This window comes from Mauremys mutica, chromosome 6 (genome assembly GCF_020497125.1).
Source record: "Mauremys mutica isolate MM-2020 ecotype Southern chromosome 6, ASM2049712v1, whole genome shotgun sequence".
NCBI classification, from domain to species: Eukaryota; Metazoa; Chordata; order Testudines; family Geoemydidae; genus Mauremys; species Mauremys mutica.
The window spans coordinates 24,393,933-24,420,480 of record NC_059077.1 but is presented as its reverse complement, the minus strand read 5'-3'; the positions used below and the strand labels follow the sequence as shown (position 1 = coordinate 24,420,480).

Genomic DNA, 26,548 nt, shown 5'->3' with positions numbered 1-26,548 from the left:
ACATTCGCAGAGCCATACGGGTAGTATATATATTGTGTGGATGCAGCCCACATAACACATAGAGAGCTGCATATGTGGCCCACAATGGTAAATAGGTTGAGAACCACTGGTTTAAATTGATAAAAATTGAAAAAATGTGTAAAAATAAACATTGATATTATCCAATGAAATTATAAAAAAATAAAAAATTAATTGTGACAAGTCTAGATATAAGCACTTCCTTGGAGAATAAAATCTTTCCCTTGCGGCCTGTATTCTGCTCTTCTCTCGAGCCTGGTTGAGGTACAGTGGGGTTTTTATATTATATTAATTATAAATATATTATTTATTACATATTTCATTTATGTTCAAAGCGTAGAGCATGGATTAGCCCTACCTCACAGAAGGGCTGTGAGGATAAATACATTGAGGCACTCAGCTCCTATAGTGATAGTGACCATATAAGTACTTTAGATGGGTGGATAGCTTGTCAGTTTTAGCCAAAACCTTTAAATATGGTAATATTAATGCCTCTCATGAAAAGGAGAAGACTAAAAAAAAGTACAAAGCTCAGAGGAGTGTAACAGAAAAAGTATCAGCCATGAAGATCTATAAAACTAGGAGTTGCTCATATCAGGTGATGTAAGGTTTTTTCAGAAGACACTGGGCTGAGGACCCATTTAAAGACTGTTGTTTCACAAAAGCCTCTACTGAGGCCATGGACGTTGTGCAGAGCAGGCTCTATCAGTCTGTCGTTTTTACTTTTTAATTTACACATTTGAAAATAAGACATTGGAAGAAATCCCATGTAGTGATTTACAAATGTCTTGCCCTGCTGTTCCAGCTCCAACTAGAGTCACTCTCATGCACCCAGCAGGGATGTAGGGACACACGGACTGAGCAGGGTTTTTATTCCTGCAGTGATTCATCCAAGTCACTGGGGGTGGCAGTGGTGTCAACACTGAGGGCAGAGGAAGATTGACTCTCCTCTTCTGCTTTCAGTGCCTTCCCATGCTGGTGCACAACCAGCTTGGTGCTGATGGGGAGGAGGAGATGGGAGGCGGCGACAGGGAAGTGAAAGGACCAGAGTTTGAGGGGCAATGGAAGGATGGAGGGCAAGTTGGGAGGAAAGGGAGTCAAAGGAAACAGTTCTGTTCCCTAGGGAGATGTACAGCTCAGTCTCTAGTTTCACTTTGGGTCAGACTTTCCACATCTGTATAAGCTATGTACATAGAAACAAACTCCTCTACCTCACTAAAGTTTGTCAAAATAAATACTATCCTAACAGTACATACTTTAGTAATCTAGTTTTTCATGAATAGCTGATATATATGAATATTGTCTCCTGGGCATTATTTCAGAAAAATAAAAGGAGGGCAAAGTTGTGTCCGCTGCCTACCTCTACCTCCCCACTCAAGCTGTGGCTCATTGTAGGGAGTTAGCAAAACATTCACATCCTGGAGGGTGTCTCATTGATGGCCGTTCCATGGCAGGGATTGGGGCCTGGGTCCCTCTGCTCAGCTCCAGGCCAGGCCACCGCGCTGCTTCCTGTCCGGCTAATGGGGACAGTGGGGTGATGCTGACATCATGGAGATTTGGCCTCCGGACCAGCCTGTCCCACAGCAGCTCTCACAGGCCTGGGGGGGAGACATCACTGTGCCAGCTGGCAAGGAGCTATGCAAAGTCAGGAAGGGGGGCCACTCCCCCTTTGCCCCATAGCAAAAAGCACCCATAATTCTCTAGCACTTGTGAAGGTGGAGTCTGTGCTCATTTGCTTTCAGAAAAGTTGGTCCTCATGGTAAAAAGTTTAAGAACCACTAGAAAGCACAGGGCAGGGAGCACAGGGCAAGGTAGGGAGGATCAGGTTGGTCAGTTACCTACCCTATGTGAGAGAGTTGTATGGAAGTGTGTGTTTGTTACCTCTCCCCGTGTGAACCTTAAAGATAAGAAAGTAAATAAAAAGAATCCATCTACGCAGTATTTCTTTTTAACAAGGTCTCAATCAACTTGATGTTAATTTGAATATTTGTACTGCATAGTACTGACTGATTGCCACTGAACTCGCTTGAATACGAGTAATTTTACCAGGTGTCCCGTATTTAGCATAGGGAAATATGGTCACTCTATGTATGGATCTTATACCAATAAAGCTAGTGTGGCCTAGTGCTTAGCTCATAAAATGGAGTCATATGTTCTGGGTTCTATTCCTAGCTGTGCAACTGAGTTGTGGTGTAAATTTGGAAAACTTAAACCTCTCTATTTCCCAGTTTCTCCTTCTATTAAATAGGGATAACAATACTTTCCTACTTCACCGGTGTGTTGTGAGCCTTAATTAATTAATGTTCATCCTTGTAAGAAAGTCACTAGAAAAGGACAACACGTTATTTATTTTTATTATTCTCCTCCTCATCCGCAACTTCATCATCACTAACTTGACTAATACCAGGAGCAAGTTAATAATGAGATCTTGAGGCTTAGAAGAGCCTATTGGGTGGAAAAGGGAAACCAGAAATGAGGGAGAAGTTCCACAAGTAGTGGAATGGAGGTTGAAGTCTCTTGCACAACAGATACATATTTTCCTGGCCTCCATCCTGCCACTGAACAGACTGGAAGTAGACAAGTATGTGACAGAGGAGTGGCAGAGGTACCTGCCCAAGCTCAGCACAGAGTAATTTAAATCTCCAGTGAGTCTTGGAACAACAGTGGAATACAGACTATTCTCTTACCCTTGATGGCAGTAGGACATTGTGGAAGACAGTTTCTGGGTAGGATATAAGGGCAAGGAAGAAGAGTACAGCCAACTGTAACTTTATAGTAGATATGTTGTTTTGTGTAGTTACAATGACTTTGGCATTTGAAAAATCCAGTTTTTGGATCATTTGGCTGTTTTTTGAGTGTGGATCTCCTTTTTTGTGAGCAATGCCTCATGTTGCAGGTTAGTATAATTTGTTGTATAGCTTTGCAATGCCATGTCTGTCTAGATTATGGAGTGCACATTCTTTTATGACTTCGTGTTTTTATTTTTAACAAATTCATGGAGAGGAGAGAAAACTTTTTAAAAAGTTGATTAGGCTTTTGTACCTGTAACTAAACTGGATACGATGAGTGGTAGGACCAACATCTGCAACATTCTCATCAGTAGTTCTCCTGGAAAGGAAAAGTACTTGACTTCCCGGTAGCTCATTTTGTATTGTCGGAGAGAAAATCCAAGGATTGTGCCTGAGGGAAACAAAAAGCATGACTTACTTTTCTAGCTTAAGCACTAGTAACATAATATGAACATAAACGTGTGTGCAGTAGGTGTCTCAGTGGAACATACAGTGTTTTTATGGACCAGATTCTCATATCCTTACTCACATTGAGTAGTCCCATTGAAGTCAATGGAAATTGCTTCTGAACATGAGTAAGAGTATAAGAAGGTGGTTTATTGTTTGCACTATAATTTTATTTATTTATTGGATTTATAGAAAAGATGTTTCAGTCATTAGGTGTCCAGTTAATACTCAGGTCCCTTTATAATATTAAAATATACAATTTCAAATAAAAAACAGTAATGCACTGGTCATATGGCCTGGGGAGAGAAGGAATCTGTGAGTTACCAGGTCACAAAGCAAGTTATAGAGCCGGCACATTGCTCTGTGGATGGACCTGTCCTTAAATTCTACTGCAATATGATTGTGATTGTTCTCTTCAGAGGCGATGTGTAGGGGGGGCATGTGCGGGTCAAGCGCTCCCTCAGATTAGCCTGCTGGAGGTGGGGAGGAAGAGGGTTCAGTCGTTCTCTCTCTGTGCCTCCCTCCCTGGCACGTTTAGCCACACTCCCTGGCAGCCGCGTGTGGGGTGGGATGGAGCCGCTTCTGCCTGAGAGAGTCTGGCTGGGAGGCAGTGGCAGCCTGCTCCCTACCCGGGCTCGTCTGCTGGGGACAAGGGACAAGCATGCCGGGGCATTGGGGGGAAGGGCGGCTCCAGCTTGCTCAGCCCTGTCCCCTGACAGCAAGGCCCAGCCGGGAGGTGGGTCCCCACTGCCTCCCAGCCAGGCTCTCTCAGGCAGAAGCAGCTCCATATCCTGCTCCCTGCCCAGCTGCCAAGTCATTTAACCTGCCCAGCTGCCAGGGAGAGTGGCCAAATGTGCCAGGGGAAGCGCAGGGAGAGAAAGACAGAGCCCTCTCTCCCGCAAGTAATGTTGGACAGAGGAGACACATAGGGCTGTTATGTGTCCTCCCCTTTAGATTCTGTCCCCCTCCCCAGTATAGAGAGGCACCAGTTGTCTATGGTTCTCTTCTTTGTATGGGAAACACAATTCTTGTGCATAAAGAATCCATTGGAGTAATGTATGTGGACACTTCATTTCTGCACTTAATAAGTTCTATGCTGAATAATAAGCAAGTAGAATAGACAGGCTTCTTACTTAGGCTCTGACCCTGTAATTATCTTCAGATGGATGCATCCTGTTGCCCCACTGAAATCAATAAGGGTCTGTGAGCATGTCAGGATCCAAACCTTATACTGTGTTATAAGGGCTACATTTTCTGGTCCAGTCAGGTCATTTTTTTGCACATAGTGGAGAATTGGGGTCCCACTATATGCCTGCTTAAGTGGATAGTTCTATGAATATTATCTGAATGTGAAAGCAAGTTACTGCAGCTCCTGAAACTTGAGATGCCAAGAATTTCTGCAGATTTTTCTGGTTTATTCAATATGCTGTTCAGTAAACCACTGTATGTCATATTACAGTGGTTGTCCAGCATTCCACAGTGGAAGGAATCAGAACTTCTGAGATGCAGAGAATGATCTAGAGGGCTGAGCAGAGGCCTGGGAGCTATGGGCTGAGCTCTAATCTTTGCTTTGCAAATGACATCATGTATGGTTGGGGCAAGTCATTTAACCTTGCTGGATCTCAGTTTTCCCTCTTGTAAAACTGGTATAATGATACATAATGTACCTGCCGCAAAGAGGTGTTTTGAGGATTAATTATGGTCAGATAATATTATTAGAAGTGCAGGAAAGGATTTAAAAGAATAATTCCCTCCAGTGCAGGAGTCACTAGGTGAAATTTTATGGACTGTGCTGTGTAGGTCAGGCCAGGATGATGATAATAATCCCATCTGACCTTAAAATCTATGAAAAATAAAAAAAGATATTTAACATGACTTTAGTAGAGATGTTAAATATTTAAATACCAAATTTTATATCCTTGCTATAGAACATATTTACAATTTTTTTAAGTGACTAATGAGTCTGAAAAAGATACGGCAAATTTTCTTAACTTGTTTCAATTCAGTCTGTAGTGCTAGCTTTTAAAAGTCTTAAACAATGAGACAAATCAGCTTATTGATGTAGTAGACATTTAAAGATAAAGTACAGTGATAAGGTTATCTATCAAAATCAAATCAGGAAGCAGGGCCTGATCTAGTGTTGCTGTGAAGCAGGGTGCTTAACATCTCTTAGCAGTTGCTAGTACCCTGCAGGATCAGGCTTGAAGAGGCTGAATGCTGGAGCTGGCCTTTTACAGTAAGAGTTTCAGGTTTCCGATTCAGTCTGAACATTGTACTGAAACAAAGCCTCACATTAAATGTTCCCACAACCTGTTGCACAGGTTTTTCCTCTCTACAAGTAAAGAGCAAGCAATCTATGATATTGGAAGCCCAACTTTCTGAATGGTAAAATAGCGCACCACTTCTGCATTGTAGTGGAGAACCATTTTATAACAATCTTTTGGCTTCTTCAAGACAAAAATCAATGCAGTTTGTTAAAGTCAGTGAGTGGAATTTTAAAAGATAACTATGGTACTGCAACAAAACCAGAGCCTTGGTTGAATTGTACAGTTATTCTTGTAAACAGAAAGAACTGAGGCTGGGAATAATCAGAGACTGGTTTTAGGATGTACCTATCACGGATGCAACTGAATTCCTGGAACACTCCCAGCTTGTGGGACAGTCCCAATGGTGGAGTCTTTTGTTGTCTTTCATGCATCGATTGACATTTTACTAACGAACTCGCAATAGACAGTGCTAAAAGTGCAGAGGACAGTGTGATCTCTGTTGGCCAACTGAGAGAAAACACCCAGCTGCTAGAACTTCTTCCTTTATTTGACTAGAATGTGGGGATGGAGGGAATTTTGATGTTGTGCCCCAGTTTCCCCTTGGACACATGAGGAAGGGTAAATTTGAAGAAAGGAGATACAAGGTGAAAACATAGTTGGGAGGGGAGGAAAGAGAGGAAATCTGCCATGAAGAACGTGGGGCTTCCAAAATCCTAGACCCAGCCTTGGGAATATTTTATTGCAGTTTTTTTAGTGATTATATTCAAATGAGATTCAGCATGTTTAAACACAATGGACAAAATGCTCCAAAACACAAATTATTCACAGAAAGAAGAAATTAATAAGGCTGGCAGTGGCATAGGGATGAAAGTGGGTAAACAAGTTAGATGTGATCTTATAATACATATGGCATAAAAAAAAGGCAAATGTGCTTTGGGATTGCTTATACTGAGCCATGATATCATAGGACAGGGAGAAGCAGGACTAAAACTGGAAAATTGCATTCAATTCTAGACACTTTCGCACCAAGAAGATGTAACAAATTTAGCATGCCCATTTCCCCCATTCATATCTTAGAAACTATACCTGTTTCTCTAATGGCTAGGAAACATAATTGTCTATAATTATTGGAAAGGTATAAACACCAGGTGGAGAGTAATTTAGTGTGCTACAACTAAACTTTCTGCAAGAAGAGAGAACAAAATTAATACATTTTAACTAATTTTTGAGAATAATTTATTTATGAAGATGATTCTTATTCTTTTTCCTTTGAGTAATAGTGAATATAAATGATGTATTTTTCTACGTGGGCATAACAAAAGGTGTCTTTTGAGATTCTACGAGAGGAATCTAAGCACCAGCAGTTTATTTTGAAAGATAAAATATTATGCCTCATTTTGTAAAATGAATTTTAAAATGAACATAAAAATCCCCTTATCGAGCACATAAAGAACTTCTTAAAATTCTGTCTATACTATAGTGTGGGCTTGGTCTTGAAATGGTAGAAAACTGTTCCAGGACCTGGCTCATTGTGTTGTATAGATGGGACGGATGGCAGGCCACACACTTTCAAATAGGATTTAATTTCTACATCAATAGAACCATCTGGTCACAGTTAGAAAATTAGCGATGGACTCTAACCCAGAACCAAGCACTTCTGAATTCTAGGGAAATTTAAATCTAATCTCCTCTCTAATGCTGATTTTTTTCCTGAGCTCATCACCTTGATATCTGAACTTTGTGGCTGGATCCTTGTAGCTTCAACAGATTTCTTCCCCTGAAATAACTGAAATATTGAAACTAGAACAGAAATTCTCAAAGATAAAAAAAACAATTTTGAAATGAACAGTAACAGGAACTCTGTTTTGTAAAACCATTGAGTTTCCAGTTTTTAAAACTAATCGTGAATCCCTAACCTGTTTCTCTATTTCAGAAGCATACAGTTATGGACATAAAGGACTGCAGATTTATTTACAGTGCACATTTCTTAAATAAACTTTATTTGCAGAATATTTCAGAACAAAATATATAAAAATAAATTATTTTTATTTTTGACATGATCAAAAGCCAGACATAGGTGTTTCAAACTGAAAACATCAACATGTATTCCACAAGAAAATTACTAGACAGTGCTTCCATTACAAGATACAAGATCTGAATTTTCCTTACTGGTGCAAACAGAAGACATCAAAACCTGTCACCTAACTGAGACAGAAGTTCTTACTCTTCCACTAGGTGAAAATAACACACCAAACTGAGGGTGGCTATTAATGCTGATTCAGCAACAGTCCTGCACTGGGAATAATGTTCTGCTTCCAATAAGACATAATGAATAACTGGATGCCACTGATTTACATAGGTAGCAATGGAACCTGCCAGGTCAGATCTGAGCACTTGTCCAGTACTTTGTTCCTCACAATGACCAGACACGGTTGCTTCTGAGGATGGTGCAAGTTCTCAATTAGAGACATATATGGAATGCAATAAGCTTCTTTCTCACTCTAAAAAGTTAGTGGTTGGCTTATGCCCTGAAGCTTGAGAGTTTATATCTTTTATATGACTGTGGATGTTCCCATAATCCATATAAATGTGTAATTTTTTTGAATCCCACTAACCTCATGGATCTAAAGATATTTTGTAGCAGTGAGCTCTATACACAGATTATGTATTTCATAAAAAGTGTTTCTATTAATAATTTAACGTGTCTTTCATTTTTATTGAATATTCCCTTGTTCTTGTGTAAGGAGCACTTGATTTACTATCTCAACACCATTAGAAGCATTTGATTATTTTCCCTACACCGTTCATTATTTTATACACCTCTACCCTGTCCCTCTTACTCATTTCCTCTCTGAACTCCACACTAGTGTTTGAAAATCTCCATGCCTCTAACTAATTTTTATAGACCCTTTCTATATATATTTCTGTGACCTGAGCAAAGCTTTCACATTAGCTGTCCACATTCACTGCTAGACCTTTTCCCTTGGGGCTTACACTGAATTTAGAATTAGCAGTGAGTAGTTCACATTATTCTTTCCAATTACTTTGCATTTGTCAGCAGCTAAATTTCATATGCCACCATATTGTCCATTCACCAAGATTTTGTTAAGTCTTTTTGAAATCCTCACAGTTTTCTCTAGGTCTGTCTATCTGATATATTGTAGTTCACTCCCTTTTCCAGAGCATTAAAAAGTGTAGTAAACAACAGCAGTCCCAGTACAAGATGTTGGGGCACCCTGCTGTTAGTCTGGTACTTTATTGAAAACTGACCAATTATTCCTACTCAAAGGCTTTTGAAAGTTCAGATGAATTATATGTGCTATTTCCTCTCTTTTAGCATGTGTGAGGTTTTCTAGTTGATTTTCATTTACTAAAGCCATGCTAGTTTGTCCCTGTCCTGTCACGTTCGTAGTCTGGAAGTATAATGTAGTAAAATCTCATTCCATGGGCAAGTATTAATAGAAGGGTAAGGGAGGTGTCATTTGATTTGTAAGCATCTACAGAATCATAATTTCAATGGTGTCACTGTCTAGGACATGGCAGGGAGGACTTGCTGCCTCCCCCTACCCTGCACCTATGGCTCCCAGCTCCAGGTCCTCCAGTTCATAGAAATTTTGATAATACAGTAATTGGAAATGGGTTGAATTCAGTATCATTTGAAAGCCCTTTCTCGTATGAACACAGTAGTACCAAACATGACAAACCTAAAACAATTATGTAGATATATATTTGAGAAAATATTTAAAAATCAACTTTTAAAAATTGTACTTTAACAGAGGGTTGCATTGCTTACTTAAAGAAAAAAAAGATCTTTGGTAATCCCGGAGAAGTAAGCCTTGACAAGTAGGACTGAAAACATTTATTCATGAACATCATCATCAGTGTCATCTCTGTCTAGTGCATCACTGCTAGACACATTGTCACACTAATCCTTGTCTCACACAGGTCCATACAAGGTAAACATTTGCTGCATGGAGAGCATTTGGATTTGATTAGCTGTAGCATTGATTCGGAAGCACGTGGTATTTCACACATAACTGGTGTCATTGTTCCATCTTCCAAGACCCATCCATGCCTGATAGGGGAGGATAGTTTTGGATGAACTCAATAATCCTGGAGCCATTCCATTGCTTGATAACTTGCCCCCTTGAAGCAGATATAAATGCATCCCTTGTTGGTGGCAATTTTGCTGAGTGAACTGAGCGATCAGTGGGACTAGCAGGTATGATTGGCAGGATGTACACAGGTCATTTGCTCTGGTACCTCGTAGAGTGCTGAATTAAAGGCTGACCAGGTTGGAATGTATCTTTCTCCTGAAATGGTTTGGTATGATATGTTCTAGGTGTCTAGATCATTTGAGGGTACATTTTCTGTCTCTTCAGCTGAAGCCATACTCAATTATTTTTAACCTCTGGAGTGCATCCCAGTTTTGCACAATAACCAAGTGAGGTCAAAGATAGCAAATATAGAAAACTCTATTACAGTCAATTTAACTGCTGCTTCATTGAAAACTGGACTTCTTGGCTTCAGATGTTTTGGACCTTGGTAGGATAGTGAGTCATTAAGTCAGGAAGCTCCTTCAAGGAATGGTTCTTTGTTGGTCCAGATAGCACTTGAGGTTGAGACTGATTCCCATTAATATACTCCTGACCATAGCAGTAGCATAAAGAGTACCATTGCCATCAGCTGTATCTTCAAGGAAGTCTAAGTTATCGACAGCACAAAATATAAACTTACCCTTGATGAAGTCTGGGGGAATGGACAACCCTTCATTCAGTTCCATGCAGCAAAGAACTTTGTTTGCAATTGAAGTCTCCTGGTAGAATGCTTTGTTACAGTCAATGGAGAAGCCAATGCTGTGCATATGTAACACTGATCTCTCTCTCTCTCTCTTTCTCTCTCTCTCCCTGCCCTCCCCCTTGTTAAACCAATAGCGACTTGTCATGGTAGACTACACATATGCTCCGCAGTTATGTATGTGTTGGAAACCTGCCTTGCATTGAAGCACTTGTATATAAGGCTTTCTGATAAAATGGCAGCCTTCTTCTCCACTTGCTTATTTTCCTTCTCATTGGTGCTGACGTCACTGCAATCACCAATGCACCACTTAAAGAAGTAGTACATGTCATATGGTAGTATTTTTCAGGTTTGGCATCAGCTTTGGATCCCTGAAACTCCCACATACTGCAGGACAAAAAGCTTTCCACAAAAATTTAGCAGCTGCAAACAGTCTTCATATTACTGTTGACATCGGTGCTTTCTTCCACTTTTGATAGAGCCACATCTTTTGTAGCTTTTAAGGATATGCATTGTGATTCATTTCTGCAGATAGGATTGCTAAAAAGTACATCAATATCCCACAGTTCAGCTTCAATAAATGCTCTAAGAGCCTTTCTTGTAAGCATTTGTTTGTCTTCAATGCCATTCAAAGCACATACTTTTCTGTACTTAGCTTCTGCATCAGCTATTGACTCCACTTCCCCATCCATTTCAGCCTTTGCAAAGCAATTAATGAATTCCAGCTGTGGTGCAGTAGAAAAATGGACATTGGTTTCTGTTGCTTTTTACCTTTTGACACAACCCATTACATACATTCTTGGTGTAGGATTCAATGTGATACACAATGTCATATGTGTGGGCATCTTTCAGGTCAATGCACCCACTCAACTTTACTTTCCATGCAATGTTCAGGAAAGCTCTACAACCTCATCCCCTATGAACCCATCCCAAGGACCTCCTACATGCTTCCCAAGATACACAAACAAGAGGACCCAAGCAGACCCATTACATCTGGCCACAGTACTCTTACTGAAGGAATATCAGGAGTCCTAAAAACCATCCACAAACCACTCTCTGCACAAAGACCCAGCTTCCTCCAGGACACAACCGATTTCCTTCAAAAACTCTGCAACATTAACAACCTCCCTCAGAACACCATCCTTGCCACCGTGGATGTCACCTCACCATGGATGTCACCAACATGCCTCACTATGATGGCATTGCTGCCTGCCTCAAATATTTACAAGATAATGGACAACCTTCAGACATCCGCCCCAAACACATTGACAAATTCATCCATTTCATCTTTACCCATACAAATTTTACATTCAACAACAAACCACGGGAACAGCCATGGGTACTAGGATGGTTCCCCAATATGCCAAATACCACCTCCCCCAACCTTGCCAAGCTCATCATCAGAAGCTAGTTCCCCACAGACCAGAACACACCAACTCAAAATGGAACCAGACACTGCCAGAACAATTAATTTAAAATTTGTAGATCTATCTCCGCTGCTGTGATAGCCAACACCCCCCACAACACACCTTTCGAGATCCATGGGTCCTACACATGCCTATCACCACATGTGGTATAGCTCATCCTGTCCACTAAATGGCCCAGTAACAACTAGGTGTGTGAAACAAGATGATTGCTATACTCTGAAATGAACTCACACAATCTATCTGACCTCTCAGTCCTTATCTCAAAGGAAACCTGTGCAACCCCTTCAAAAGATGAGTCTGGGAGCTTAAATTCATAACTTTGGTAGATACTAAAAATCCTGGTCTGAACAGATTTATGACTTATTACAACAACCTATGACCCACTTAAACCCTCCCCCCAGCTTCCCCACCACTTTTTTCCCTTGTGACTGGAGAAGTGTTAATGGGCTACTTCACCTTGAATGGTTCCTTGCATTAACTACTTATGCTAAAGAATCTATTCCATCTTGTATTTAGTTGTGACTCTCTCTGAGGGCTTGGCTACACTTACAAATTTGCAGCGCTGCAGCAGGGTGTGAAAACACACCCTCTCCAGCGCTGCAAATTGCGGCGCTGCAAAGTGCCAGTGTAGTCAAAGCCCCAGCGCTGGGAGCGCGGCTCGCTGTCCGTTATTCCCCACAGGGAAGTGGAGTACAGACAGCGCTGGGAGAGCTTTCTCCCAGCGCTGGTGCTTTGACTACACTTAGCGCTTCAAAGCGCTGCCGCGGCAGCGCTTTGAAGTGTAAGTGTAGCCAAAGCCTGAGTACCTTTCCTAGACCTGAAGAAGAGCTCTGTGTAAGCTCAAAAGCTTGTGTTTCTCACCAACAGAAGTTTGTCCAATAAAATATATGACCTTATTCACCTTGTTCCTGGGACCAACATGGCTACAACAACACTGCATATAAAGACTTTGATTAATTTACCCTTTTTATTTCCATCTTACGTTATCTGCCCTAGTTTATGTTCCTTTCTATTGGCTTCATATAGGTTTGATTTTTTCATCTAAAATGACCTCCTGTACCTTGCCATTTAACCCCATTAATATTTTTCTTGCCTTCTTGTTTCCTTTGTTATTTAGGGGTAAGCATACTTGCGGTGACTCCATTATGATATACTTAAGTAAATGCCATGATGAGCCTATGGATTTTAATATACTCTTTACTTTAGGGTCTTTTTGACTAGATGATCACCTCCAGATGAACTTGATCATATTGTTGTCAGTACTGCTCAGTAGTTACTTCTTGAAGTAGTAGTTACTTCTTAAACCAACTCTAGTTTTAGTCTTAAAGTCTCTAGTCTTAAACCAACTCTTACTCTTCTTACTTCTTAAAGCAACTCTAGTTTTACTTAGGATTCAGTTGAGTGTAGTCTTGCTCTTGTGTGCATGAGAACTAATTGTTCCATCATGCAATCATTTAAATTGTCGAGAAATTGATTCTCTAAACCTTGTTCCACTGTGACATATGACCACTTTATATGTGGGTATGAAATCATCCATTATTACTGCTTTATTATGCCTCTTTGATTTTCCTTAACAAGGTGTGCTCAGTGGGGGAGATTCTAACCCCATTTTCAGCCCCTTCATTTCAGGTAAAAGCGGTGAAATAGCCTAAACTGGTTCTAAAAGTCCTTATTCTAGTCAGGAGAGAATTCCCTTGGTGCAGGAGGATGCTGTCTTCCTTCTACAAGCTGTCTTCTGGAAGCTCTGGAGTATGAGGCATGCCAGGGATTGTCAGGGTAGGGCTGTAGCACATAGTGTTTCCGGGCTGCACTGATGCCTATAGGGCGGCCAGGGACCTACTGCAGTAATTCACACAAGCCCCAAGGACTACGTTATGTTGGGGTTTATGTCAGACCCAGAATTGGGAGAGTGTTAAGATAGCTTAAAGCCATTTTAATTCCCGTTCTCTTAGGCTAAAAGATCTGTGAGTTTTCTTTTAAAGATGCAGCACAGAATATCACCCAATATATTTTTCTTGGTAGTATAATCCTCCTAATTTATCTGGGTGTAGTCCCTTACCAGTTGGGGGCTTGATAGAAGCGGCTCCCAGCACTTCTTACAGACAGCAGCACAGAGGAGAAACTGGGGGAATTGAAACAGGGACTGCTTGCTTCCTCCTCTGCTCGAGAGACAGAAACAGCTTGGGGCCAAACCAGCCACCCTGTGGACAAGCCAGGCACCCAACTGCAGGCCCCAGATAGCCTGCACATGGCTAGGACTGCCCCACCTGTGAGTTGAGCACAAGCAGGAACAGTTTGTGCGGCTAGAACTGGCTGCAAAGTGACAAGTTACAGCAGTTGGAGGGAGACAACCCAAGGGTTGCTCAGTGCAGCAGAAAGTAAGATGCTGTTTTGTCTCTTTCAGCCAGGGGACCTGAGACTGACCCAAAGCCCACAGCTCCACAGGTAAGAGACTGAATCCTCTCACTCCACTGTGCCTGTGAGGACTGCCTGCCATCCAAGCCTGCTAAGTTTCCCCTGAACTAGAAACCAGGGATGGCCAAGGCTTGTGGCCACCAAGGACCTCTCTTCCGGAAGGAAGAGCTAGGACACCACCAGTAGGGTGACCAGACAGCAAGTGTGAAAAATCGGGACAGGGGGTTGGGGGTAATAGGAGCCTATATAAGAAAAAGACCCCAAAATCAGGACTGTCCCTATAAAATCGGGACATCTGGTCACCACCAGCCTTTTAGTTCTTATTGATCTCCAACTCCACCAACCAACTATGGCCTGTGGGGAGACTATGGGGGCATTTTTGTTATTTTTACTCAGTTCGTGGGCATTTAGTGTTTACTGCTGTGAGATTGATTGGTTACTCATTTGTATGACATCCTTACTTCCCTTACTTGTTCCTGTCCCCTTTACTAACCTCTACATGTGAGCATGTCTCATCTGAGATCAAGAGCATGTCTTATCTTTTGCAGTTCCTCCATGATGAGGGCGTAAAAATCATTAGAGGTTCAGGTTCCAAAAAGTGAAATTATCTGGTGGGACATCAGCTATCACAGATATGACCTTAATTCCTGATTTGATCAGAGACTCTTCCCACAGTAAATAAACCAAAACCAAAACAAAAAAACAAGCCCCGCCCCAAACACTTCTACTCTTAACACTGTTTGACCTCCTGCATTTCTGTGCTCTCAGAATCACCTGGATGCTTTCTTATAACATATACGTATATTTGAAATCTTCCCTAATATCAAACGGATGATCTCAAATTATCAGAATTTCATTCTTTCTATTCCTGGATCTGTGGCTCTGAGGCAGCCCTGCCATATGGACTGCCTAAGACTCTCAGGCTTACTGATGATTCAGGCTGCCAGCTAGCCTGGGGGTCTGGAAGCCCTAGTGTCTTTAGTCCAGGGCAGCCCACATGTCAAGGTTTCCCCAGAGCCACAGACCCTGGGAGCTCCAGGCAGCTGCTGAGTGAAACTATCAAGGACATCAATTTCACTCAGTGGCTGTCAGGGTCCTTGGGAGCAAATTTAATTTCAGAAACACCATGTCTTGGTGTTTCTAAAACAAAATATTTTTGGAATTTTGATTTTAATGAAATTTTAAAATAGCAAAATTTCCTGTGAACCTGAACTCATGTTTTGGCCAACTCTATTTGTATTGGGTGATATTGCACGTGCCATGATAAGGCTAATTACTCGCAAGCTGCAACTATAAACATTTTAAAAACAATCACTGTCAACCCTTTGCTACCTTCAGATGTTCCTTATCTACTGAGTTGTGCTGTACATTATTGTTTACTCTCAGATCTCTCATCCACCTTACTCTCCTTACTGTTTGGCTCCAGTACTTCTTTTATGGTACCCTTTATACCTGGAACTTATATACTCTCTTGCTTCTCAGCCACCAAATGCTTTCTGTCATTTTTCAAGTTTCTCTTTAAAACTCTCTTCTTCCATGAATCCTTCTTACATTGGTTTCTCACCAATGATTTCTCCTTTACTTGAACTACAAGGAAAGAGGGTCATGTGGCTAAAGCATATGATTGGGAATCATCAGATGTGGCTTCCATTCCTGGGACTGTCACAGATTTCTTTGTGAGTCACATGACTTCTTTGTATCAGTTTCCTCATATGCGAAATAGGGATAATAATGCTGTAACTACTGTACCTAGCCAGTAGACTTGTGTGGAGAAAGGTAATTCCATTTCACAGAAAAGACAATGAGGAGTACTTGTGGCACCTTAGAGACTAACAAATTTATTTAGGCATAAGCTTTTGTGTGCTAAAACCCACTTCATCAGATGTATGGAGTGGAAAATACAGTAGGAAACATATAAACATAGGACATGAAAAGATGGGGGTTGCCTTACCAATTCTAACAAGACAATTCAATTAAAGTGGGTTATTATTAGCAGGAGGAAAAATCACTTTTGTAGTGGTAATCCCCATTTTTTCATGTACTATGTGTATATATATCTTCCTACTGTATTTTCTACTCCATGCATCTGATGAAGTGGGTTTTAGCCCACAAAAGCTTATGCCCAATAAATGTGTTAGTCTCTAAGGTGCCACAAGGACTCCTCGTTGTTTTTGCTGATAAGACTAACACGGCTACCACTCTGAAACCTGTCTCCATTTCACAGGGGATTTCAATATTTTGAAATTTGATTTTGTTCCAATTAGGAATGAAAACTAAAAATTTTGAAAATCTCTGTGTAAAGGAAAGTCCTGGAGTCTGTGTCTCCAGGGCAGTCCACCTGGCTGGCTTCCTCAGATCTGCAGACCCTAGAAGACCTGGGGTCCCTGACTCAGGGGCAGTTCATTTGTCTGGCTTCCTCTGAGCCATGGATCCTGGGACCCCAACTCTGGAGCAGGTTTTCTGGCTGGCTGCCCCAAGGCTGTGGACCCTGGAAGCCCTGGGACTGAGAAGCAAGCTGGCAGGAAACCAGACATGTTTCACAAGTTGCCTGGCAGGCAGAATTCCATTGGAACTTTGTTGAAATAGAATAATCTACTCAGGATGTTTAGATTTTGATGAACTGAATAATTCTGTCAGAACTCTCAGGGCTGCTATGAAACATAGTTCATTAATATGCATTGAGATCCTCAGATGGAAGTTATTTAGAAGTGCAGAATAATACTGTCCTATTTTTAAAATCTGTTTTGAAGTAGAGGGATACTTTTTAATGTCAGTTATGCTGATGTAAATCCTAAATAATTCTACTGAAGTCACTGGAATTATGCCAGATCACAGTGTAAGTAAGATCAGAATCTGGCTCATTGATTATATCCCATTATATGTGTTACAAAGTTTTATGTACAATTAAGATGCTGTTAGCCACTTTGTAAAAATTATAATAATAACTATAATTATCTTGACATATTTTTCTGTCTGGATATCACTCCTGCTGCATCCTCTTGAGAAGTGCTCATATTTTTGGTCCCTAAAATAATGGCTTCCAACAGATAAGTTATTCTCTCTTAAGCAGAATGGAATATTGATTTTAATATACTGGTCAGTTTACAAAGTTTCTTTATTAACTTTACATTTCTCTCTTTTCCCTTTTGGATTGGAAGTTGACATATTCTCTAACAGCTTATGATTCTTTCTCATTTACTGTACAACAGTTTCAAAATACCCACATCCATTATAATCTTTCCTTTATATTGGTGAGGCATCCAGAGGCCACAGTTAGGATCCAGGTCTCATAGAGCCAGGCATTGTATGAACACCCAGGAACATGCTTTGTCCTTTCCCTAAAGAGTTAACAATCTAATTTAAGAGAGTCTTATGTAAGATTTTACATTGTCTTGTATTTGTGTTAAAATATCCCACATCAGTTTGTCTAAATGTACGAACAGCATATCCATAACTACAGGTAGGAGTCCTTCCCGCAAAAGATACACATTTTTTGGTTCTGTCTTATAACTGTTTTACCTAATCAGTACATCTTAGTTTTGACTTCTTGGATGTACAATTTTGCATGATACTTTGTGGAAAGTGCCCACTTTCATAAAATCATAGAAATGTACAGCCAGAAGAAACCTTGAGAAGTCACCAAATCTAGCACCTGGCACTGAGGCGGACCAAGTAAACCTAGACCATCCCTGACAGGTGTTTGCCCAACCTGTTCTTAAAGACCTCCAGTGATGTGGATTTATAACCTCTCTTGGATGCCTATTCTGGAGCTTAACTACCCTTATAGTTAGAATTTTTTTCCTAATACCTAACCTAAATCTCCCTTACTGCAGATTAAGCCCATTATTTTTTATCTTGTCTTCAGTGGACACGGAGAACAACTGATCACTGTCCTCTTTATAAGAGCCTTTAATATATTGCAAGACTGTTATCAGGTCCCTTCAGCTGTCTTGTCTCAAGACTAAACATGACCAGCTTCTTCAATTTTTCCTCATAGGTCAGGTTTTCTAAACCTTTTATAATTGTGATGGTTCTCATCTGGATTCTCTCTAGTTTCTCTGCATCTTTCTTAAAGTGTGGTACCCAGAACTGAATTCAGTAGTCCAGCCGAGGGCCCCACTACTTCCAGATAGAATGGGACACTTACCTACCATGTCCTTCATATGACGCTTCTCAACAAACCCCAGAATTGTATTTGCCTTTTTTACAACTGTATCACATTGTTGAGACTCATTCAATTTGTGATCCACTATAATCTCTGGATCCTCTTCAGTAGTATTACCACTTAGCCAATTATGCCCCACTTTGTAGTTGTGGATTTGATTTTCCTTCCTAAGTGTAGTACTTTGCACTTGTCTTTATTGAATTTAATCTTGTTGATTTCAGACCAATTTCCAATTTGTCAAGATTATTTTGAATTCTATTCCTGTCCTCCAAAGTACTACTAATCTCTCTTATCTGCAAATTTTATAAGAACACTCTTCGCTCCAGGTCCAAATCATTAATTAAAATATTATATCATTGTATGGTACTGGAACTAGGACAGACCTGTGTGGGTTCCACTAGATATATTCTCCCAGTTTGACAACTGGTAACTACTTTTTGAATATGGTCTGTGAACCAGTTTTCACCCACTTTATAGTAATTTAAACCACATTTCCCTATTTTTCTTATGAGAATGTCAAGAGGGACTGTGTCAAAAGCCTTACTAAAATCAAGATATATCATGTTTACAGCTTCCCCCAATTCATGAGGCCAGTAAATCTGTCAAAGAAGGAAATTTAGATTGGTCCTTGACAAATCCATGTTGGCTATTACTTATAACCTTATTATCATCTAGGTGCCTATAAAATGATTGTTTAATAATTTATGCCAGTATCTTTCTAGATATCAAAGTTAGATGACCAGTCCCTAGGTCCTCTTTGTTCCACTTTTTAAAGATCAGTACTATGTTTGCCCTTCTCCAATCCTCAGTTATCTCAAAGATAATTGCTAGGAGTTCCAATATTGCTTTAGCTTCATATTATACTTCATATGACATAAAGTTTCATATCCTATGCTAACTCCTATCACTCATTCCCTCTAACTCTATTGGGAGGGAGTCATAGGTACCATGTCACAATCCCATTTATAAATAATATGCTTATAATTTTCATTAGTTCCTGAAACTGTTTGCTCTTGCAATGTGCATAGCACTTTAACATCCAGAATACATGATCTCTGTAGAGACCTATCATAACTCCTGATTCCTGCAATGACCACCCATTAATGTATGAAATCTAGTACTTGGGTAGTCTAATTGTGTAATTGAGGTGTCTGTCACAGTGCTAAACAAATGTTTGTTGAATCAAACTCTGCTTGTGCCAAAAGTATTTTATGCCTGTAAACACTAGGGGGTAAAGATGTTTCATTTCATGCAACATAGACTCTTGTGAGGGACATTGTCAAAGGAGTTTTGAAAATCCAGTTCAATAATATTTCCAAGTTCTCTTTTATCCAACATTTCTTGACACACACAAATAATCTGAGTAGGTTAGAGCAAGGATTTCCCGTCACAAAAGTCAGGCAGGCTGGTTTGTCCCTAATTATATCATGCTTATTTAAGTGTTTTTATAATTTTTAATGATCATTGCAATCATATCTCCTGGTATTGAAGTTAGACTTTCTGATCTGTAATTCACAAGATCACCTTTAGCAACTTATTAAAAGATAGGTAGGTTCCTGTACAACACTTGCAACCCTCTAGCTCTCTAGTATACTAGCTGATTTTTAATAAGTTGCATATATTTGCTAAGCCACTTCATTCCTAAATTTCTTAACAATTATTGGATGAATACTGTCCAGTATTACTGAGAGAATAGTCTGTTTAATGTATCAATTTGTTACAGCACTTCTGTTAACACTTCAGCCTCAGAGTCTCTCATCTGTATCTTCCCAACATTCTCTTTGGTGCTCAACCTCTTGAAGGATCACACCTCTAGGAAGGATGATCCATGAATCATGATCCTGTAATCCTGTTGCATACAGGATTAATGAACGTATATTCACATCACCTGCAGATATGGCATCTACAAATAAATCTCCTGGTCTGTTAAACATTTTTCAGAAGGGGCTACAACTCACGCACCCTAAAGACTACACTAATGGCAAAAAAGGCTAGGTGAAAATAATTGTAAGAAACACCAAAATCGGTGCACTAGACAGTGTCATCTGTGAGTTGCCTTTTCGGTACTTTCAATAATATCTGATTAAGTAGAGTCTTGATAGATTGATACCCAGACAGGTGTGTGGCATTTTTTGTTTCGTTTGTAAAGTTGGTCCTCATGAAATTGAGGAACGGCTATAATGAACTAGACGCAGTTAGGGGTATAAGTAGACACATGTAACCTTCTCTGTATACAGTATTTCACCTAAGGCATATCAACCAGGGTGCACAACACACCTCTTATTCAATCTTACACCTTTCTTGAACAAACATTGTGTCAGTTCTGCCAGTTTGCAAAGAAATGTGGAAGCCATGCCAATATCTAGTAAGAATAAGTATAAGACCATCTGACTGATTTCTATCTATGACCTAGAACCCATCCCAATGGCCAATCTCCAGATTTGTAAAAACAAACAAACAAGAAAATGCATAGAAAACACATCTACTTATTCTATACATGAAGGTTTAATATTAATTGTTTGAACTACCTCCAATTCCCTTTGTCTCTTCTCCTACTTACAACCCTGCTCCTCTTCTCAGGTGTACTGTTCACCTAGAACTATCATCTCTTCCTTTGCCCCAAATCACCTCTTTCAAAAAATTCCTCAAAATGCAATTATTTTGGATGTCTTTTTACTCTTAGTTAGCTATCACTGGCTGTCACTCAGCCTACCTTATGTAGCCAAGGATATACCAGATAGTCACAGAAATCTAACAATTTTCTTGATTCATACTAAAATCCTTAAAATCAGGAGCCCTTTATTTACTTTCCAAAATACTTTTGCTCACAATTCATCTGTAAACATAATAGCTACATATAAAATGTTACTTAATCTGCCATATCCTGGTGTCTTTGGAATTACCCTGAAATACGGTTTAAATATTAGCTTGGAATCTAAAAAATTATATTATGTTAAGGAAATGATAGTGAAAATTTCAGCCTGAAAGATGAAAGTTTCAGAAATTTGTAAGCAACTGAATCATAGATTAGAAAGGGTCAGGCAACATTAACAATAGTTTTTACAATAGCTCCAGCTAAAATAGTGTTTTTAATCCCCTTTAGGCATATGCTGGGTGTCATGCAAATATAACAGCCCATAAAATGACCTTCAGACAAAGTTCAGGTCACCCTTTCTATCTAATGTAACATATTTTTTTTCATAGAGCCTTTGTCCTGTCCTGTTATCTTTTCATATAGAGAATTGAAATCATAATTAAAGCCACGCAAACATCTTTAATGCTATGCTCATGCCAACTTCTCACATTCTATGCAACATAGCCTTCAAATCTAGTCTGTAAGAAGTAGTCTTAAATCAGCTTTAAACAGCTTAGAATGAGGTTTTAGAAGGTCTCTGACATCTATTTAGAAAAAGTTATATTAGTACAATTTGTATGTAGAGTGCAGTAAATGTGTACTTTCTGCACACAGATTTTATGACTGCTCCAAAATGCTATTTTTCAGCACTATTCTACCCTATGATAGTTCCAGAGTTTGGAGCATAGGAAGTTTGTACATATAGTTATTTATCTAAAAGCACTTGTACCTTGGTTGATCGGTCCCCAATATGTACATTTCAATTCCCACATTGACCAAGTATGTGATTTCTCTGTACTGTATGTGGCTTTAAATAAAATGGTAGTCATTTGAATTTTTGGATGCTGTTTAGTTTCAAAATATGAGTGTGTAATAACTGTAAAATTAAAGGTATGGTAGTATTGTAAGAAGAAGTAACTGATAAAGAAAACTTGGTACATTTGAACTTTCAGGTTTTGTTCTGTTGTAAGAAAATTAAAGTGATCTTTTACATTTTTTTTCCCATAGTGATTTTTTTTCAGTCTTAACTCCAATTTAGTGTTTGTCTGGGAATATGCTTGAGGCATTTTTGAAAAGTTTGGAATTATTCAGTGAGAGGAGTCAGTGAGGAGCTTGTGAACTGTGCAGGTTCTTGTGTGTCTCTGTCCCTTTTGCTCGCTTCCAGGTGAACCCTTTGTGCCCTATGTGATGTGCTCATGCCTGCTCACCTAAAACCACACCTTGGTAGCCTGATGTCTTGGTTCCATGTGAATTTTAAGCTCCCTACCTCAGGCACTGTGGCCATGTGCACTTACAAAGTGTATATTGGGGTCATGTGCATCTTACATGGGGAAAATTATACCCCTCTTCTCGGGCTACAGAGGGCCCTTGAGCAGCAGAAGAGGAGCAGTTTCACCACACCAGGGAGGTAAAATTTGGGTACACCATGCACATCACCTGTGTGGCTCAGAGTTCTACTCTTTTGTGGGGTGAGGCAGGAGAATCTTCTGCTGTGCACATGCTCTGGTCCTTCACCTATTCCAGCCATTAGGCTCAATTAGCAGTGGCAAAGCAGCACCGCTTTCACTCTATGGACTGGGGAATGGATTCCTTCCCTTTCCCCCATGGAGTGTCCCAGTGCACAGCTAGAATAGTTAGACCGGGCACTGTGAAAAGATTTTAGCTAGAGAGTTCATTAGGGTTGTGATCACCTCACAAAATATGCAGGAACTATTGCTTATCTTATGTACTCCCCATTCTCCTTTAGCACCACTGGACCTCTCAGTTTTAGTAGTGCTCCCCTATGACCAGCTTCACAAGAGTTCTACTCATAAACTCTATGTGACTTGAGCTTTTCCCTTGGGTAGCCACCAAACTCCTCTGGAGTTCCTGTGGAGTTTCAGAGTTCTTCTGGAAAAAATCTGGATTCCTGTGGAGTTTTGGAAACTGGGTGGTGGGCAGCAGGAATCAGGAGAGACTATACAAGGAAGGAAGCATGGGGGAATGGAACAGCCATTGAGATTGTGCCAAAGTTTTGGTGAACATTTCAAAGTCTGTAAGACCTCCTGCAAACTTTCCAAAAGTCATCAGGACCTGCAGCACACCTTAGAAGTGCTACTGGTCATTTTGTCATACTCAATTCACTAGTGAACAACTCCCCAAATATGCCTTTCTCCATCTCAAAATAGGTCCTGTACCCTAGAACTTGCCAAGATTCACTGAAAAGCTCATTTAAAGTTTCTAGACAACTCATTTTGCAGACAAAAAAACTTAACAGAAGCTTTTAAAACTTTAGAATGACCTATTTTTTTCCACATCATATTTCTCAAAGATAGCTTGTTTGAAATCAGCTCCAATTTTATAAAAATATAATAATAGTAATAATGAGCCACAGACCATACATGCAAAATTTGACACCAAAAGGAACTTTCTTGAAGGTTTCAGAAAAGGTGCCCAAACCAGGAATATTATAGAAATTTAGTCTCAGCTTTAGCTCTGGAGAAACTTCTGATATCTCCATATCAATAGCTTTATTTTTTTACTTTAATTGTTTTTATTGCAGCAGCCAAGGAAGCCTTTTATCTGTACCCCAGCAATTGATTCTGTGCTTTCCCCTCAAAGATAATTGGCACTTTGCATTGCCTTCTCTCATCTTTCATGCTTTGCAATAGCATGTATACACCCATCCTTTTTCATCAATTCTGTTCATTCTCTTCAATTTTCATTGCAGTAGCACCTGAAGTTAGAGGTAATAGATACACTTCCCCTTATCGCGTGAGGATCACGATGCTATTTCCCTGTGCACTATGCTCTTGCTTATAGGTGAGTGCTAGGTAATGTCAGTTAAGTCAACAAAATATATGTGCACAAATCAGATAAATGTATATCCATTTTCTATGAGCAAATATGTATCTATGCATTCATAACAATTGTTACATGAACTCAGATGCCCATTTGAAACTATTGTCCCGTAATTGTGGGCTAAGACCTATGACCCTACAAATTTAATCTCTACCAGAATCAGTCCTGCTTAACAAATGAAGTGGGAAGCGCCATATTAAACCTGCTTTCTCACCTTGACAAAACGGCCTGCAGGAAAGTGTTGGTACGTAACGTTTGATTTTACTGTTAGTGAATTCAGTCCTTTTGAAAGCTGCTGTACTGACAGCCCTGGAAACTAAAGCCCTTGGTTTATTTATCTAATTGAAAGAGCCTGGGCTGTCAGCAATGAAAGCTTCCTCAAATGTGCCCTGCCTGCTACCACTTGGTGATGTTTCAATCCTGCCATGGCACAAAAACACAGTTCAGTTTTCATGTTCATTCAAACTCTGGTCCTTTTACTGCGATAGCCAACAAGGTTGTCAATTCATGCTAACGGTGATTAGTTGTGTGATGTGGACTACTGTCCACTAGGAACTAGACCATGCCCACCATCTGGTTTTATGTAGATTGCCAAACAACTGAGAGACGGTAACAAAATTTAGTCATTACCAACCTGATGCAGAGTGACAATTTAGAGGTGTTCATACTCTTAAGCCATCCAGTCCCCTATTAATATATATTTCTACCTCAGCATACCAGTAACAGGAGGTCTACTTATTTATAACCTCTAAAGAGTGAAGTTGCTCTTTTATTGAGAGCCATAGATATGCCTCCCCTTTATTTGTGCATATACTGTAAGTTTACACATCATTTTACAAACATAGGCAAATTCTGCTCTCCACTGCACTAGTGTATCTAAAGTAACTCTTCTGAAGCTGCTGGAGTGAGAGGTTCTCCAGATATACCAGTGTATGGGTAGTCAGAATTTGTCACAATGGCCTTTTCTACAGTGGGAATTTTCAACAGTTCTAGCATCACTGCTGCTCCACTAGTGCTAGCAATGGTGGATGCATTTGTGAACATGAGAGCCTATATTAGTGTTCCCACCATTGCTAGTGCTGGGGGAACTACACCAGTGCTAGACCAGTGCTGGGAGAATCGCTAGTGCCTCAGTGTAGACTTAATGATATACCTTGCTGTGAGCAGATTAGTTTCAGAATTAGATTGCTTGTGAATTAGATCATATTTTTAACTTCAGATCCTATAATGCACCTTCCTCAGTGGACAACCAGTTAAAAATACTTGGTTTTATGTTACTGATATTAATTAATTTTTTGTTGACTGTGGCAAATTCTTACTTAGGAATCAAAACACTGTTAACCAATTACTGTTGATAAAAAGTGAAAAAGTGCTATTTCTGTTAGGGATATAAAGTAGGTACTGTATTTGGCCCCCAGACTGCATTTTCTGTCTGCAAAAGACCACCAATAAAATGGGAATTCTTAGAAATAATCCTACAGATATGAGAAACAGTAAAAGCAACAATGATGTCTGATTCTTAAGGAAGCTTAGGAAATGAAACAATCAAATCTACATAAGGAAGCATCATTACAGCAGTTTCTAAAGGTATTAATGGGACTGCTCACCCAAGCAGGATTTGGCCTCATTTGTAAACTCGAAAATTTGGCATGTGGATGAGCGGGTTAATATGTTTAGGCTTGAAATTAATCTGATCACAATTTTTTTTATTACAGAACCAAAATCTACTTGCTCCACAATAAAAGGAATTGTTTTATTCAGTGCAAGATGATATTGTTTAGATAGCAAAATTCTAGTTAAGAAAAATAACAATTATGAATAATAAAATATTTCTGTATAGAATACTTTTTGGTGAAAATTCATTGTCTTCAGATAAAAAGTCTTTCCATCAAATCAATCTTTTATGTAGCTAAAAATATTTTAAAATATTTTAAAATTTTGTCACATTCTAAATCCAGCAATGCTCATTTCGCGGGCCAGACCCCCTCCGATTGAAGTCAATGGAAGCTGAAAAGTTTGAGCATGCTATTTGATCTACTGAATTTCCACCATGTATAAAAACAATGTCTGATCAGGCACCATCCTGCAGTCCTTGAGCAGGTAGAACTCTTATTGCCTCTCAGATTGTATCTGAAAGATGCAAGTGTAAGAATAAGAGTAATTGAGAAAGCATGACCTTGGATTTAGGTTTGTGTTTTATTTTATATTCGTCAAGGGAAAACACAAAAGGTTTAGACTCTGGGTTCTGATCTCTGATATTTGGCTTGTCTGAGAAGCAAATGACCCTATAATTAATATTGGGGACTTCTGTCTCTCATTTCAACGTGTTAATTGCATGGGTTAGTGGAAAGTGACATTCTGAGGCATTGTATTGCAACTGCTTTTTGGCAGAAACAGATTTTGTTTGATTATTCAGTCCTTTTGATTCTGTTATAGTAGGGTTGATTCTTAAACAGAGGAATTAATAAAACAACTGAATTAATGTCCTTTACCAAAATGATTCACCTCTTTGAATACTAGAATAACTT

At 39.7% G+C, this 26,548-nt stretch overlaps 1 protein-coding gene and 1 long non-coding RNA gene across 7 annotated transcripts in view; one reads left to right on the top strand and one right to left on the bottom strand.

Moving 5' to 3' along the window:
* Nucleotides 1–26,548, top strand: part of LOC123372806 — a 113,203-nt gene that overhangs the window by 40,631 nt on the left and 46,024 nt on the right. Inside the window, exon 2 of one of the 3 annotated variants that reach the window (XR_006580461.1) lies at nt 14,150–14,190. The exons of the other annotated variants lie outside the window; for them this stretch is intronic. This is a non-coding gene — a long non-coding RNA (uncharacterized LOC123372806). The remainder of the gene's footprint in view (nt 1–14,149; nt 14,191–26,548) is intronic. 3 annotated transcript variants of the gene reach the window in all.
* Nucleotides 1–26,548, bottom strand: part of SLC1A3 (solute carrier family 1 member 3) — an 80,723-nt gene that overhangs the window by 53,804 nt on the left and 371 nt on the right. Inside the window, exon 2 of one of the 4 annotated variants that reach the window (XM_045021280.1) lies at nt 3,061–3,198. The exons of 2 other annotated variants lie outside the window; for them this stretch is intronic. In XM_045021280.1, coding sequence (XP_044877215.1) covers nt 3,061–3,198 — 138 coding nt within the window. Of the gene's footprint in view, nt 1–3,060; nt 3,199–26,304; nt 26,306–26,548 lie in introns of all 4 variants that reach the window. One more of the 4 variants, XM_045021282.1, reaches the window with a different exon arrangement.